General features: G+C 37.9%; 1 protein-coding gene across 1 annotated transcript in view; it reads right to left on the bottom strand.

Annotated features, from left to right (window-relative positions):
• The window catches only part of LOC139740967 (WD repeat and FYVE domain-containing protein 3-like), a 124,890-nt gene that overhangs the window by 90,821 nt on the left and 18,408 nt on the right, over window positions 1-15,661 (bottom strand). Inside the window, exons 2-3 of the mRNA XM_071651552.1 lie at window positions 6,546-6,796; window positions 457-580 (exon numbers count right to left, since the gene is read on the bottom strand). Of these exons, the coding sequence (XP_071507653.1) occupies window positions 457-580; window positions 6,546-6,728 (307 nt within the window). The 5' untranslated portion in view covers window positions 6,729-6,796. The remainder of the gene's footprint in view (window positions 1-456; window positions 581-6,545; window positions 6,797-15,661) is intronic.

Below are 15,661 nucleotides of genomic sequence, written 5' to 3'. Positions count from 1 at the left end.
TGATTACAGAATACGACAAGCAGCAAAATGAGCAAAACAAATGTATAAAATATCCTGGCAAGCTCTTCCGTTGCAGGATTTCTCCACAATGGGCCTACATAATTCTTTGATAACTTAGGTTAAAAGTCAAAGGCATTGCCTCCACATTAAACATATGAACAAACAAAACAAAACATCACAACCTTGTGCTTAATGTGCCACAATCATATACAAGTACTTTTGATATATGCCATATTATAGCAAGTCTAATTTTTTTAAAATCAAAACCTCCCAACAATTTCACAAGTGATTAAATTTGCGATCGTGGAGTACATAATGAATGGAGAAATCTACATGTGCTTGTCACTATTTTGTCAGGCTTAGAATCAATATAAATTTTGGTGTTACTAAATTCACGAATACAGACAAGACTTGTGAAATTTGCACAATTAAAAACTCTGCAAAATGGCTTATTACCTGTGGACTGGTCAGAGGCACGCCGTCTCACTTCAGTAACGAAGAGCCGGGCGATGTGATTCGAAAATTGCAGCACATCCCCAAATTTGTCCATCATCTCTGTTGCAGGACTATTCTCGAACACCTGAGTAGAAGACGAGATTAACGGAAGCCTTTCAGCGTTAAAAAGGGTGCTCCAGAGGAGAGGAAGGACAGAGGATAGGCAAAAGCTGGTAGAGAGAAATAAACACTTTGGAGAGAGAATGGAAAATTTCATAAAATTTGAATTTTATTATGTTTTCATTTTTTTTTTCATTTTTTCATTCATATTTTCATTATCAAAACATAATCACAACCCTTTTATGTACATGTACATGTACATGTTGTACATGTACATGTGATTACAAAAAAAAGAGAAAATAATTATGAGTGATTATATGATAGAAAGTATATGAAGAAAATAATAGTAATGAAAAGGAAAAATTAATAAAGAATAAATACAGTGTAAGCAGCAATTATGCCAAAAGATGATACAACTGGAACACAAAGCACACTGCTTGAATAATACCAACAAGGGGGGTTCTAAGAAAAGGCCCGAAATCCCCCAACAAATTTCAGCATGAACAACCCGATCACAGAGAAGAGAATCCCATTCAGCTCATGACCCGTGGAGGGAGGGAGATTCTGTTGCATATTGAGTAGCATACAGTGTGTAAAACTAAATGGAGGGCACTATAAAAGTCATCTTAATACATGATTTTATGAGCTGGATATCCTGTCAATTGATGATGAAGTTTTCTAGACAACAACACAATGGTCAGTGTTTCTCTTCTTCCTATCATGGTCGGTCACTCGGCTGTTTCACTTTCTGTTTTTTTACCTCACAGCATTGCATTAGATACCATGGGGAATCCACAGGAACTGAGTCCACTTCAAAACAAGTTTCACATGGCTATAGTTTATCATTAGTCGCGTTTATCATCTTTCCCGTGTTTGAAACATGTTTCGATACCCACTATCAAAATGCGTTTACTAATAGGCCTTTCAGATTGCCTTTCTCGAGTTGTTGCTTTTATCATCTCTGCCGTGAGTCGAGATGAAGGCCTTGTCACTGCGCAGCTTCATTGTGCAGTTTGACCCAAAGGGTGGAGTTGGCAATGGTTGGCATGGGTAGGTCCATGCTATGAATGCGTTTCAAAACGATTTTGTGTTCATCATCTCCACAGAAACGCGTTTCTGGCTCAAACGCATTTGTAATCACACTTTTTTCAATGTTTCAGAAGCATATTTCTTACCTCATAATCAAAACAGTTTTGCGTTTTGAATTTATCAACTGCCAAAATCTCCCTGAAACTTGTTTGGAAACCTTAATTCTATGCCAGAAGTGAGCTGATAAATGCACCCATAAATTCCTTCCCTGATATACGTGTAAACACTGTTAACACTGTTTATTTCATGCGTATCATGTATCATGAATTGAGACTTGTAATACAATTTCACCTGTGGTTGAATTCATGATCGAAAGCCACATTTGACAAAATGGAAAATAAAACATCACAACATATATCCCATTTCAAGAGAAACGCTGGTGACTTCCCCCCTTTGAGTCAACATACAGCACATTTATGTTATGGGAAGCAATATTTTTGCAAGTGGTTATTTCAACAGCCATCTCAAACAATGTGCAACAGAAAGCACTGAAAAATTAAACCCTGCATATCAAATTAACATAAACTTGGCAAAAGATCTAATTTTAGAGTGACATGTACATGATGTTGGTACAGAGAATTCCACAAAGTACTAGAAGTATTCCAGAGATGAGCTTTTCATAGATCTCAGAGATGAGCTTTTTAGATCTCCCAGCCTCAGAAGTAAATGTCCAGCATACTTTTATCAACAACTCTCAAAAGGTTTGAGAGTACAGTACATGACATCTGTGACCAACTTCTCCCTCCTCTTCCCCCCCCCCCCCGTTTCATTGATTTTATGGCTGATCAACATAATAATGTTAACTCATTACATGATCCATGACACTGAAAACAACAGCTGACTATTCAATCACTCAAAGTTAATTTGTGTTGCACAAAGGCCAGGGCTACATTGCTGAAACTTTGTTTTGCAATTTCTTTCTCAGCTGCTACTGTCCCCATAAATTAATTTCTTGCTTTCCACAAACACACACACACACACACACACACACACACACACAATGCATTGACCAACATACAGTCACAACTTTAGTACATATCCTGTATGTCATTAAATGCAAAAGAATGTGAGGGATTCAGAGACACAAAAGGAATATGCTGGCAATGTTCCATGGCCAAAACAACAACAACAAAAACCCTCCTCACAAAGATATCGAAGATACGAGCAAGGCCTTTCCACATTATCTCATTTCCAGACACAGGGGAGGAAGATTCATTCCTTTTTTTTTCAAGTCTTCAACCGAAATGTCATCGCGGTGTATTAAAATGGATATTGTGTGGGTGTGTGGGAGGTGATGCAGCCGTTGACCCATGGAGTCCGGGGGGGGGGGGGGGGGGGGGGATTGCTGCAGGAGCATTAATATCATCTTGTCAACGTCATATAAAATCAGCCTCTGTAGATTCTACTGCATATCTTTATGTATTGAAAATAGATTTTAATAGATGTCAAAGAACTGGTTAAATTCATCAGTATGTACACATCCCTTAGAAAGACATAGTATATTGTAAACATTTGCCAATTTCAGAGTTCTAGAGAAAATGGAACTCTGAACTTCTATGAAAGATATGTGTGGGATTAAGAACCAGATGTGAATTTAGCGACTGAGAGGGTTTTGAAAATTCTGCAAATCAAATAAACAATGTACCCTAATCACTTCTTTTGAAAAATAAAACTAACTATAATAAATAAATAAATAAATAAATAAATAAACACATAAATAAATAAACAAATCAATCAATCAATCAATCAATCAATCAATCAATCAATCAATCAATCAATCTAATGCAATCAACACAGGGCCTCAAATGAAATGAAATGTTTGGGGGGTGGAGATGCTCTGCTGTGCTCTACATGTAGATCCACCCTGTACTGAAAAACCATCATGTGCCTCCCATGAAGGCGCAAATGGTCTTTCCAGGGCACAGCATGACATTTGCAAGGAAATATACTTTCATCAACATGGTTTTATAAAGGCAAGACACCTAATTTGCTAAATGTGACAAACAGAGAAGATGGTTTGTGAACAGAAGTCTAATAAACAAATATAATATAATGCACTGAGAGCTTCTGCAGGTAGTTGAAATTGTGGATTAAACTGCCGAGGTGACTCGTGCAGCACTATTTTCTGTCACTGAAGAATCAACACTTTTACTAGTAGAAGTTCAAAATAGCACACGCTATAATAAGTTTCATATCCTAAAACATATCTTTTACATAAAATTGCTAATATTTTATCATTTACAACAAGGAAAAGTAGAAATTACGCGGTGCGTAATATCTGTCCCCGCCGGAAGTAGCATTTAGTAGCAAAATGTACAATATAGGTAAAAAGATCAAGGTCAAAGGTCAAAGAAGTCAAAGGTCAAAATTCTATGTAGAAGTTTTGAAGCCCTCACCTAGTGCCATCACATAAAGCAAACGGAATCGAAATCGGGTTAGAAATAGCGAAGGAGTAGCATTTTGTAGCCAATGTACAATATAGGTAAAAAATCAAGGTCAAAGGTCAAAGAAGTCAAAGGTCAAAATTCTGTGTACAAGTTTTGAAGCCCTAACCTAGTGCCATCACATAAAGCAAATGGAATTGAAATCGGGTTAGAAATGGCGAAGGAGTAGCATTTGATAGCAAAATGTACAATACAGGTCAAAAATCAAGGTCAGAGGTCAAAGAAGTCAAAGGTCAAAATTCTGTGTAGAAGTTTTGAAGCCCTCACCTAGTGCCATCACTTAAAGCAAACGGAATTGAAATCGGGTTACAAATGGCGAAGGAGTAGCATTTTGTAGCAAAATGTACAATATAGGTCAAAAATCAAGGTCAAAGGTCAAAGAAGTCAAAGGTCAAAATTCTGTGTAGAAGTTTTGAAGCCCTAACCTAGTGTCATCACATAAAGCAAACGGAATCGAAATCGGGTTAGAAATGGCGAAGGAGTAGCAGTTTGTAGGCAATGTACAATATAGGTCAAAAATCAAGGTCAAAGGTCAAAGAAGTCAAAGGTCAAAATTCTGTGTACAAGTTTTGAAGCCCTCACCTAGTGCCATCATATAAAGCAAACGGAATCAAAATCGGGTTAGAAATGGCGAAGGAGTAGCATTTTGAAGCAAAATGTACAATATAGGTCAAAGGTCAAGGTCAAAGGTCACAACTGAAATTCTGTGTAAAAGTTTCAAAGCTCCTATGTAGTGCTATCATATAAAGCAAACAGAATCAAAATTGGGTTAGAAATGGCGAAGGAGTAGCATTTTGAACATTTTGATCACACACGGACGCACAGACGGACGGACGGACGGACGGACGCTACGACGGACGGACGGACAGACGGACGGACACACAGACACACACACATACGGAGCCCATTTCATAGTCCCCTGCTTGAACTCGTTCGGCGGGGACAAAAATGTTCCTCTACCTCTATTGTCTGTTTACCTTGCAGCACAGACGATCATACGGTGTACAGTGTGCATGCAGTGGATGAGATCATACACATTGGTCTATGAGGCCGATACTGATAGCACATTTTATTACACATGCTATTGATGACCACACCATGAATATGACACCACAGTTATCTTGTCTTCAACAGAGCAGTATTACGTTTGGTCACAATATGCTATTTAGACCAATCAGCAAACAGGATTTCATTAAAGAAGGATTATATTTCATAGCTAACTTTCATTTCTTGCATTTCTTGTCATTACAGTGTACAACACGAGAATCCAAATATTGTGGTAATTATGTACAAACACAAAGTTGGCAGTGATACATGCTCTTTGTCTGAAATCAACCAAAAAAGAATATTTCTGATAAATGAAATCCTTATGATGGGAAATTAATAGAAACTTATTTCTTCCTCTTTCTTTTCTTTTTTTTTTTTGCTTGTACATTTGTATTACATGTAGCAAAACTTTGATGCAATATTCAATATATACAATCTCATCTGTAATCTAAGTAGAAATTTTGAGAGATTCCAACACACAGCCATACAGCCTTTGAAAGCACACATGGCAATAAAAGGAATGACAAGGTTTAGGGTTACAATTCATGATTTATGGTCAGAGACATAATGAATGCTCATAAAAAGTAATAAAATTATATGATTGTGATACAATACAGGTCTCCAACACAGAAAGGATTAAATCACATGAATGGCCCAGTATGAGGGGGTTTTAATGGGTATCATCAAAAGTGAATGGCGGGAAATATATTTGCCTAAAGACACTGTACAGGTACATTATGCAGGTATACATGTAGTTCTTTGGTTGATCTGGGTTCTTCAGCCTTGCAATGTACTGTATCTTAAAAAATTCATATTCAGGAATGACCTTCAATGCATGGGAGAGATTCACTGATTTCCTTTAAAATTTTTAATCTATTTTTTTTAAAAAGATTTTCATCTGCGCAAGTGTTCACATTTTATTGGGAGTGGCTAAAATCATCATCTTCACAAAAGTTCAAATTAATTTCTATTTCTTTTACACGTGGGGTTTTCTATTGTGTGGGATACCTTGGTATCATATGTTTTGTTTGTTTGTTTGTTTTTTTAATACTGCAGGTTTAAATTTCTTTACAAGTTCAACTCATCTTTACTTCCAAATGAAAAGCCTTACCTGATGAAGAATCATATTACTTCAAATTTTTCCTTGGAAGACACTGAAAATCTCCACTTCCAGGCATACAATTGTAACTGCCTCACTGCTGGTTTATGGTTGGTTTTGCAGTTACAGTGTAACTAATTCCACTCAACATGGTTTTAAGTTCCTTCATATCTTCAAACCAATTCAGGGGGGGAAAATATGTCAGACTAGCTACGCAATACAAATATTCTGAAGAAGAATAAAACTTTGCGGGAACAAATTTCTATAACCAGACATTCAGGTGAGGAATGTGTTTTAGGGTTTTATCGTACCTTGCAAAATAGCGGAAGCATCATGTACAACTTGTCCTCCTGCTCTTTCTGCGAGAGGGGCTGGGCGGTGCAACACAGCTCCACGTAGAGTTTGCGGAGGTGCATCAGTCCCAGGGCGCTGTCCTGGGTGTTCGGGGAGGGCGGAGATCGCAGGCTCCGCCCCCCTGTCATAAACCTCCACATGGCGGCTGCGTCGTCGTCGTGCGGTGTGACCTTCCGTTAACGTCCCACGCACCTGCACACTACTCCATCTGAGAGGCATACACAGAGACGTAAAGTGTGAGGAGAGGATATAAGTAGTAGACTATCAACTTTACTGTGTTCATGTGCAATCACAGCATAGCTCCAATAATACTCTTTCTGCATTATACATGGATTATCAAACTTGTCTTTTGCTGCAATCAGTTGAGAAAGATCTAATGCTGTCCTTTATCCCTGAAAGACACTCTCATCAATAATTTCCTTTAACAGCCCATCTCACTCTCTTCTCTCTAACTTTCTTTCAATCTCTCTTTCTCCGTCCCTTTCACTTATAAAATGCTTTGATTAATAATAAGAGACAGTTCTGGATGTGCATCACTGTATTAAAACAATCTATGCAGTAATGCAGTCTTTACCATTTGAGAGCATGCAGTAGACTACTAATAGATTAACACCATGGATACCTGTCATTGACAAATGCTCCTCTGGTTTTACAAGCACATAAATGTACATCACTTCCAGCTTCTATCGGACACACACTTTGATTTAATCATTAGTGACGACACGTCTTTCGCTGATTAATGCATCTGAAGTGCTCATGTCAGAGTTGTGTACTTAACCGTTCAGAGTCTACTGAAAAAAAAAAACACACACACACACACACAATATTCAGTAAGTACTACCCTCTCAACAGTGTGCATCAAAACAAAACAAAATGTTCCAATGACTACGAAACATGCATCTACACATCAAAGTACTGGCACATAGTTTTAGAATATCAAACAAGTCCATCAATTGCAAACATTGCATTGATAAATCAAATCCAAATCAAGAACAGTTGTGCAATTTTAATTCACTGTTTATCAGATGTTCCATTCCTAGAGCAGTGTTTCTTACTTTAAACTGGGTAGTCCCTTCTACTGTCCCTCCATTCAGATGTACTTTATAACAAATGTCCATTGTCTTTACCTCTTGCTCTACAGGGCTCTCACATCTATACAGCCCTGTTGAAGACCTCCCAATCCCTATAATACAACACTACGCATGTCCTGCGTCAAACATGCCAGATTCTGAATGCGAGCTCGCCCACATTCACCGACAGTCTAAAACCAGAATCAAAGCGAACATCAGACAGCAACAATAACAACTGACAGCTACAATGTCTGAGAAATCCAAATGTAACAGACAGACAAATATTTTAATCAGATCTATAACAATGGTAAATGTAAAATCTCTTATAGTTTGTACAGTAGGGCATGTAAGATTTTGAGCACATTATCATGAAACAGTACAATGTACAATGTACTCGCCCACAATGCAGGAAGACGAACAGTAATCAAAAGCATGTGATCCCACTGTCTGCACATGAACATGACGATGATGTGACCGTATGCTGCACATTCACGGTGAATGGCAAGACACAGACACACAAAATACACTTGAATGGACTACAGGAGCACCTTCCATTCTCTCCCCCAAGTTTTCATCTCAAAGTACTTCGGATGCCGCATTCACTCGTGTACAATTGATATCGCGTGCCAGATACAGTGCCACATTATGTGCGGGTCAGGCATGCCGGATTTCGCTCGGTCTCGACCGTACTGCACAGCCTGCCATCCAACTCAGGCACCGGCCTGGACGGACGCATCAATTGATTGAAAGAATCCAGTTTCACGCCGTCAAGGGCCACTACATGCTATGAGCTCGACTACACATGTGTGGGACTCCAGCTATAGCCCATCCTTACCAGTAGATGTACCACAAAATACAGAGCTGTACTACTCCATGCTGGGCATGCAACAGCCGGGTCATTGGCACCACGCAACTCACGGCGCGAGGAGAATTTAGGCTGGAATAATGCAATACTGTTGAGTGGCTTCACATGCAAGAGCAGTGTCAAATCATAGCAGCAGGGACTCTCGGCAACAGTCGAAATAATTCTACATTGTACATACGTGTAGAGCATTTGAGTGTTCAGATACACAGGGACTATATGATGCAATATTTGGTACCTTGGGGTACCAAATGAAACTTCACCATTTCGTTGATTTTTTTTTTTTTCAGTGCTGTACCCTGGGTTACCAAAAAAATTTGTAAAAATAATTTTCAGTATTATTATGCATAAAAATGTTTTTTGTTTGTGATTATGCAATAATTAATGCATGCAAATAATAACTTTTTTTTCTCATTTACAACTGTACATGCTCAGTTGTAATCTTCACCATAATATTATTGTTCATGATTGTATACAATTGTAATAAACATACAGCTGTCATGGTAAAAAATAATAAGAATAATAAATTCTTGAATAGTCACTCAGTGAAGCTAAGTATTATCACTGTGATTAGATTACACAAGTTGACATGGAAGGAAAATCGGCATTGAAATCATTATTGCCGCGCCGATTTATTCTGGCGCTGATGATGAGAAAAAGTCGCCATGACAACAATAGTCACCAGATGGTGCTACACAATGCCATATCCCCGGGTTACGACGGTACCCCTGGGTACGGCGTGCCGAATCATATCACACGCAACCGAGTTCTTCCCTTTGTTTGATCAATTCTTTCGTCTTGAAATTTCCTAGCAACCAATTACTTTCATCAATCTATGCATCATGAACAATGGAACATTTTTATGTCAGAGGGGGTTTGAAATCCTGTGATGTGTAGCTCAGCACCAAGAGGTTTCAACTTTGGTTACCTGGTAATACACTTCCTCTATCCCATCTTTTACACTGCACACTTCCGTACATCTTGTATGATCGCTAGACATTCATACAAGACATGGACAGCCTTTTTACCCACGCCGATGAAAATCAACAGGGGGTTATGTAAAGGGTTCCGTATGTTTGTTTGTTTGTTTGTTTGTTTGTTTGTTTGTTTGTTTGTGTACAAGATAACAAGAGAACGGGTAAACGGATTTGCACGAAATGTTCAGGGGATGTTTAGATAATGGCAGGAAAGAATCGATTAGATTTTGGTGATAATCGGTTGACCCTTGCAAATTCTGTGTGACCTTGAAGTTTTGACCCCATGATATAGTGACCACTCCGAAAATTTCCCGTTTCTCACTTTGCGATTTTCCGCTACCATACGAACACATAAACTCCCAAACGATCCGACTTCGCTGCTCAAATGTTCGTAAGAATTCTGAAATTTACGTTTAGGCCTATTTGAGGGACTATGTCCTTCTAGATTTATGAAAGTTTGTTCTCCGTCGTCACAAACTGGCCCGTATTTTGATGATTTTTCAAATTAACATTGATTGTTTTTTTCGTTGGAGGAGCATTTGCTCGGTCAGTTACACTGCACGATAGCGTGTGCAAGGCCGCTGAAAATGCATCGCGCTGTACACTGTTGGTGCAAAATTGCATCGGGGACGTTGCGGCGCTCGTTGGTGACCGAATACTGGTGCAGTAGACATTTGCATTCAACCCTTGCATTGAATAATTTCCGTAGACACTAATCATAGGGGTAATTGCCTAGGGAGTACGTAAATTTTGTTTTTCTTTTGCGCTTTTGTGGATACCATCAAAGATCGTACACTCATACGACCTTTGATAACATCACACTCTCGGCTTGCTATGAGCAAAATATCCCGCAAGAAAACGGCGTATTTCTCTATTTTTAGCGCTTTTTCGGCGACTCGTCGCGTAGACAATATACTCTTAAAACTGGACTTAATTCGCGCGCGCTTGGATAAGTTCTGATTCTGCACTTTTGACGGTGGTATTTGGGATTTTCGATGGATTTTTGGAGGAGACTAAAGGACTTTCCTGCTGTGAATGAGTGTTACCGTATGTGAAATGATGTGATTTGCGTGTGATGTGACTGTAGACCCAAAGATCGTACACTTCAGTGTACGATCTTTGGTAGAACTCACTGGCTGGTGATAAAGCACACTGGCAATTAAGTGACCGAATTCTGGTAGATGACCGAATGCACATTATGTTTACCCCGACTTTGTACAAGGCGTGGGTCTGCCGCCTTTGACGGCCCCTCTCTAGTTCACAGTATTTCAATCATGAAGATGATACACAAAACTATGTACAGTTATCATATAGTGGGCCTATACTGTACTATTCTGTAGGGCATACAATTGTACTGCATGTGTAGCTCATTCAAAATGCAATAACTATTATCTCTTCCTTTAAACTGTAACATTGTAAATGAAACATGTATCATACAGTTCTCTACTGGTGAAAATACTTCCAGATGATACACTGTACACAACATTGTACTTATACACACGAGTGCAAGCCCTAAAAAGAAATTGTTGCTGTAGTGATTGCAGTGAAGCAATTACAATTGAATAGTCCCTCGCATCAACGAACATTAGCATACAGGTGTGCTTTAATTTGTTAATAATTGGCAAGAAGTTTTGTTGAAATAATTATGATACAAACTGCACTGCTGTATTAAACATGCCTACTGTGCAATATTTCTGTTGTGTGCTGACCATTGATAACCTTTCATTTACACAATGGCAGTGTGGGTACTGTACACCACATTGAGGTTGTATGCATGACTCAAATGAAACTACGGTATCCACAATAATGACCTGAATACACATGTTACAGTGCATCTGCTATCATGAATAGAAACAGAAACTTGTCTACAAATTGTATCAACTGATTCTTCCCAAATAAATTAGCACCATAACAATACCTGAAAAAAAAACCACCAAAAAAAAAAAAGTTTTGTTCATTATCATTATAAGAATGCACACTTAATTAAGGAGATCTGATATATTTCAGTATTTCTCGTACATATTTTCTGTAATCTTGTGGTTTTTTTTCCTTTAAATTATCATTCAGTCCTGAATACACATGTTATTCAACAAATTCATGTTGTAACCTCCTACACTGTTAACAGTCTTCTACTGCAAGTTTTAGTCAATTTTGTTCTGATTATGCATCCAAGTTATTAAAGGGGCATTCCGGACGATTTTCATAATTTCACATCATGAAGTACATAAATCAACAGCTCCATGTATAGATTCGTGGAATTTATTGTGGTCCTTGAGCAGAGAAACCAATAAATTGAAAATCTCAAACAAATTACACTGAACTGTGTTGATGACATCAGAGCCTCATATATTTCATAAATGTAGCAGTGTAATTCCATTACAATACCACTTGCTCAACAAGTTCACCTGTGAAAAATCTATGCATGCCTTCTTCTTTTGTTCTGCTTCCTTGAGCCCCAACTCATGCATTCTTATCATGCTTAGGCCAAAAAAAAAAAAGGTTGTATTGGCTTAACATGAGATTTTCAAATAGGGTCGGTCGGGCGGATTTATTTTTATTTTTTTTTATTTTTTTTTTTTTTGCTACCTGCATTTTACGTGTAAAACTCGTGCTCAGCTCAGTAAAAAGTTACAACTGCTGCACCGAATGTGCTGTGTTTATCTATTCTACAAATCATTTATGAGGCCGATATTACTGGAATTATACCCCTTCACAGAATTTAAAGATGTTGAAATCCCTATCCTGAATGTTTTCACTTCATATTTTACTATTTTGACTTAGATAAGATAGATGCAAATTGACCCATATGTACGATCTTTTCATCGCACACGGCGATCTCTATTACAGTCCCACATATACAGATTCGTGTAAGTTTTCCACACAAGAAACCTATGGCAAAACTGTGCACAATACATCGCAGTCTGAATGCTAAGTATACACTGAATAAATCTTGTTAGAGTACGCGTCCGTGTTGGAAACAGATGACGTACTGATCAAGCGAGGCTTATGCAAGGCGCTAGATCTCTCGATCCCTCGTATCCGATATCCCCAGAGCCGTTTCCACTTCCGGGTTTGTGCGATCGCGATCGCAATCAACAAGATATTTGATATCGATAGCAAAAAAAATAATAAAAAAACATGGGGTCGGCGGAATTTTTAGGGTCGGGCGGGTTACGCCAATACAACAATTTTTTTTTTTTTGCCTTATGGTGAGGCTGGCATGTCATCATCCTTGTTCATTGCAATTTGTTATAAATTTTGAAAACATTCTCATTCCTTATCCTAATCACTATAAATTCTGAAACTCTGTACTCAGTTTAACTGATTTATAGCTGTTCAAATGTAAAAGTCTGAAAATCATCCGGAAGTCCCCTTTAACCTGCATAACCAAATGAGTATGAATTCATGTAATGAGTATAAAACTGTAAATTCATGTAATCAACTAAGCAAAGTAAAAAAAAAGAAATGCAGGTTGTCTTTGATACTCAAATTCTCGTTCCCATATTAACATAATTTTAGGCCTCTAGTCAATGCAAAGCACTTTATACGTTTCTGTTTTTTTCAAATTGAATTTCATCTTTTCCTTTCGTTCATCCAAGACACTGCAATGAAGTACACATTGTTATGATAGCCTCTGATCAGGGAGGTGCTAGAGAAGGAGAGACAGCTACTGCTCTCCTTTGAAGTCATGCGCGGCACCGCCAAGAAGTTATGCATTCAACTACAGGTGTTACGCATGTGCTTTGACAAAAGAGAGCATCAATAATCGGGACTAGCGCTCTCACATCTAGAAATACTTGCTCCTACTGCAATTCGCTCTCTCTTTCAATGTGATGACAACAATGAATTTGTGTACCTTGAATTGGAGCAGCGAATCAAAATGTAGTGTAAAACTGACAATTTTATCAGCAAATAGTTTAAAAACACGCTGGAACACGCTTTAGCGGAGTACTTCATTTGAAAGATCAAAATATCCCAGATTAAAAGATAGAAAACTAACATGCGGAAATGTGTGCATTATAGAAAAATATTAGGTTTTTAAGAGGGCCTAATTTTCATTTCATTTCGATTTGCGCATTACGAAGAAACTAGAAATACATGTTTATAATATTGAATTCTTTCTTAAACTATTCTAAATCAATTCGAGTATTTCATTTAAAATTTTACGGTGAAATAAAGCTTGTAATTCAACGAAAGGTGAAATGCGTTCTTCATCTCCGAACTTCGTCTTCAACTAGAGCGGTGCCGAGCATGACTTCAAAGCGTAGTGGAATGCTAGACATCCCATTGTAACACCTTGAACCTAAACATGTGTTTGCATGAATTACGAAGAGTTGCCACTCCATCTACAATGTGTTGTATGTAACACCTCCCTGCTCTGATCATAAAAAGGACTTTTAGTTTCTACAAGTTGTAATATCATAGAAACTGCTTGCAAGATTTGGACATCCTTTTGGTACAGGGCTTACAAGTTTGCCATAATGACTGTATGTATCAAACAGCAAACAGTCAGTTAAAGACTGCACACTTGGGGTTACTGCAAGTGTTGCTGACATTCTTCATACTGACACCCTACACAGATTTGTTTCTTTTGTTCTTTGTGATCACATCAAGTCATGTTAAATTTGCGTTTCAGTCAAAGGTGATCTTCATTGCCTCGTCTCATCCATTCTTTGGCAATATTGCTCCATTACAATATTTCAGTAACTGTATTTGACTTTTGAAAGACACCATACTTTACGAACGTCAATGCCTAAATGCATTACAGGTCGGAGTTCTCACACTCGGTTCTTTCACGGAGATGCATGCAATGTGGTTCCCAGATCAATTTACAACAAGGGAGCTTTTGTGTGTTGGCCCATTCAGTCGAGCTTGAATGACATACCTGCACACGCTTGCAATATTGCAATGATATACACACAGAATGTCAAATATTCATGTGCTGCCACCACTCCATATCGTAGCACACACTGCGTATGGTGTAGGCCCTACATTACTGTATTCCACAGCATCAATACCAGTGCTCACATTAAAGCTCACTCCATTTCTATGGAAGTTAACTATGCAAGACACATGCATTTCATTGAACAGCAGAGTACATCTGTGACATAAAAGTCTAATGTTTTCATGAAATGGTAATTTCCATCACAATCATCCACGTACCATTCAGATTTCAGTGATAAACAGGGACTATGCAATGCAAAATGCATGTATACATGATTTATAATACCCTGACAACTGTGGCCAAAAGAATGTACCTAAATATGTATCATATCTTTAATAATTTTTCTACTAATCTTCTTCAGTATGTTTACACTTAGATACGCCCACAAAAAAAAAAAGCTTCCAAACCAAAATTATGTCAATGACATCATCTGTCAATCACTGCTATATTAACAAAGGAATTTGGAATGTACGTCAAGCATAACTTGCATGTTTTCCTTCAATGTCTTTTGTTAATCATGGTGTGGAAACATGCAAGTTACCTGTATGCTCAATCTACGGGACGGTGCATTCCAATGTCTTTTATTCATCATATTAGTACTTTAAAAAGCAATATCTGACAGACAACACCTGTACATGAAAATATTAACACAGTATGCAGCTGCAATACCAAATTTAACGCATGTAGGGCCTACGTTGTACATGTACACCACTATGTATGTGAAACTTGATACCACAAATGTAAATTAAATGTTATTGAAACTTGTACTATTCTCTCCTAGATTACACTTTTACTACTTTTTTATCATACTTACGTTTACAATTGATTGTACTACAGACAACTTGACAGTTTCATCTCAAAACTTTGTAATAAGGGCTCGCTCTGTGCAAGAGTTGCTCTTGACAATAAACTTTAATACAATAATATTTATACAGTATTATTTTTACAATAATATTCATACAGTTTACCAATGTAAAGAGATATAAAATCAATGTAACATCATCATGTGACTTCCTTTATCAATGCAAAAACTTGAATTTGAGAAGATTACTTTTTTCTTTCACTGAAATGAATTTAAGTAACATACTTCAGCACATCTCCGTGTCTAGAATTGTTGGAGAGTCTTACGACATGCTTCCTCTTGTATATTTCTCCCACAAGTGAGGCTTTCACTGAATCCCAATGTAACTCAAGTGCCCAATGTTGGGGCATTGACCGC

Source organism: Diadema antillarum, unplaced genomic scaffold (genome assembly GCF_040938485.1).
Source record: "Diadema antillarum isolate AM-2024a unplaced genomic scaffold, OU_Dant_1.0 seq00000893_RagTag, whole genome shotgun sequence".
Taxonomy (NCBI): Eukaryota; Metazoa; Echinodermata; class Echinoidea; order Diadematoida; family Diadematidae; genus Diadema; species Diadema antillarum.
The sequence above is the reverse complement of the archived record's forward strand: the minus strand, read 5'-3'. Positions and strand labels throughout refer to the sequence as shown.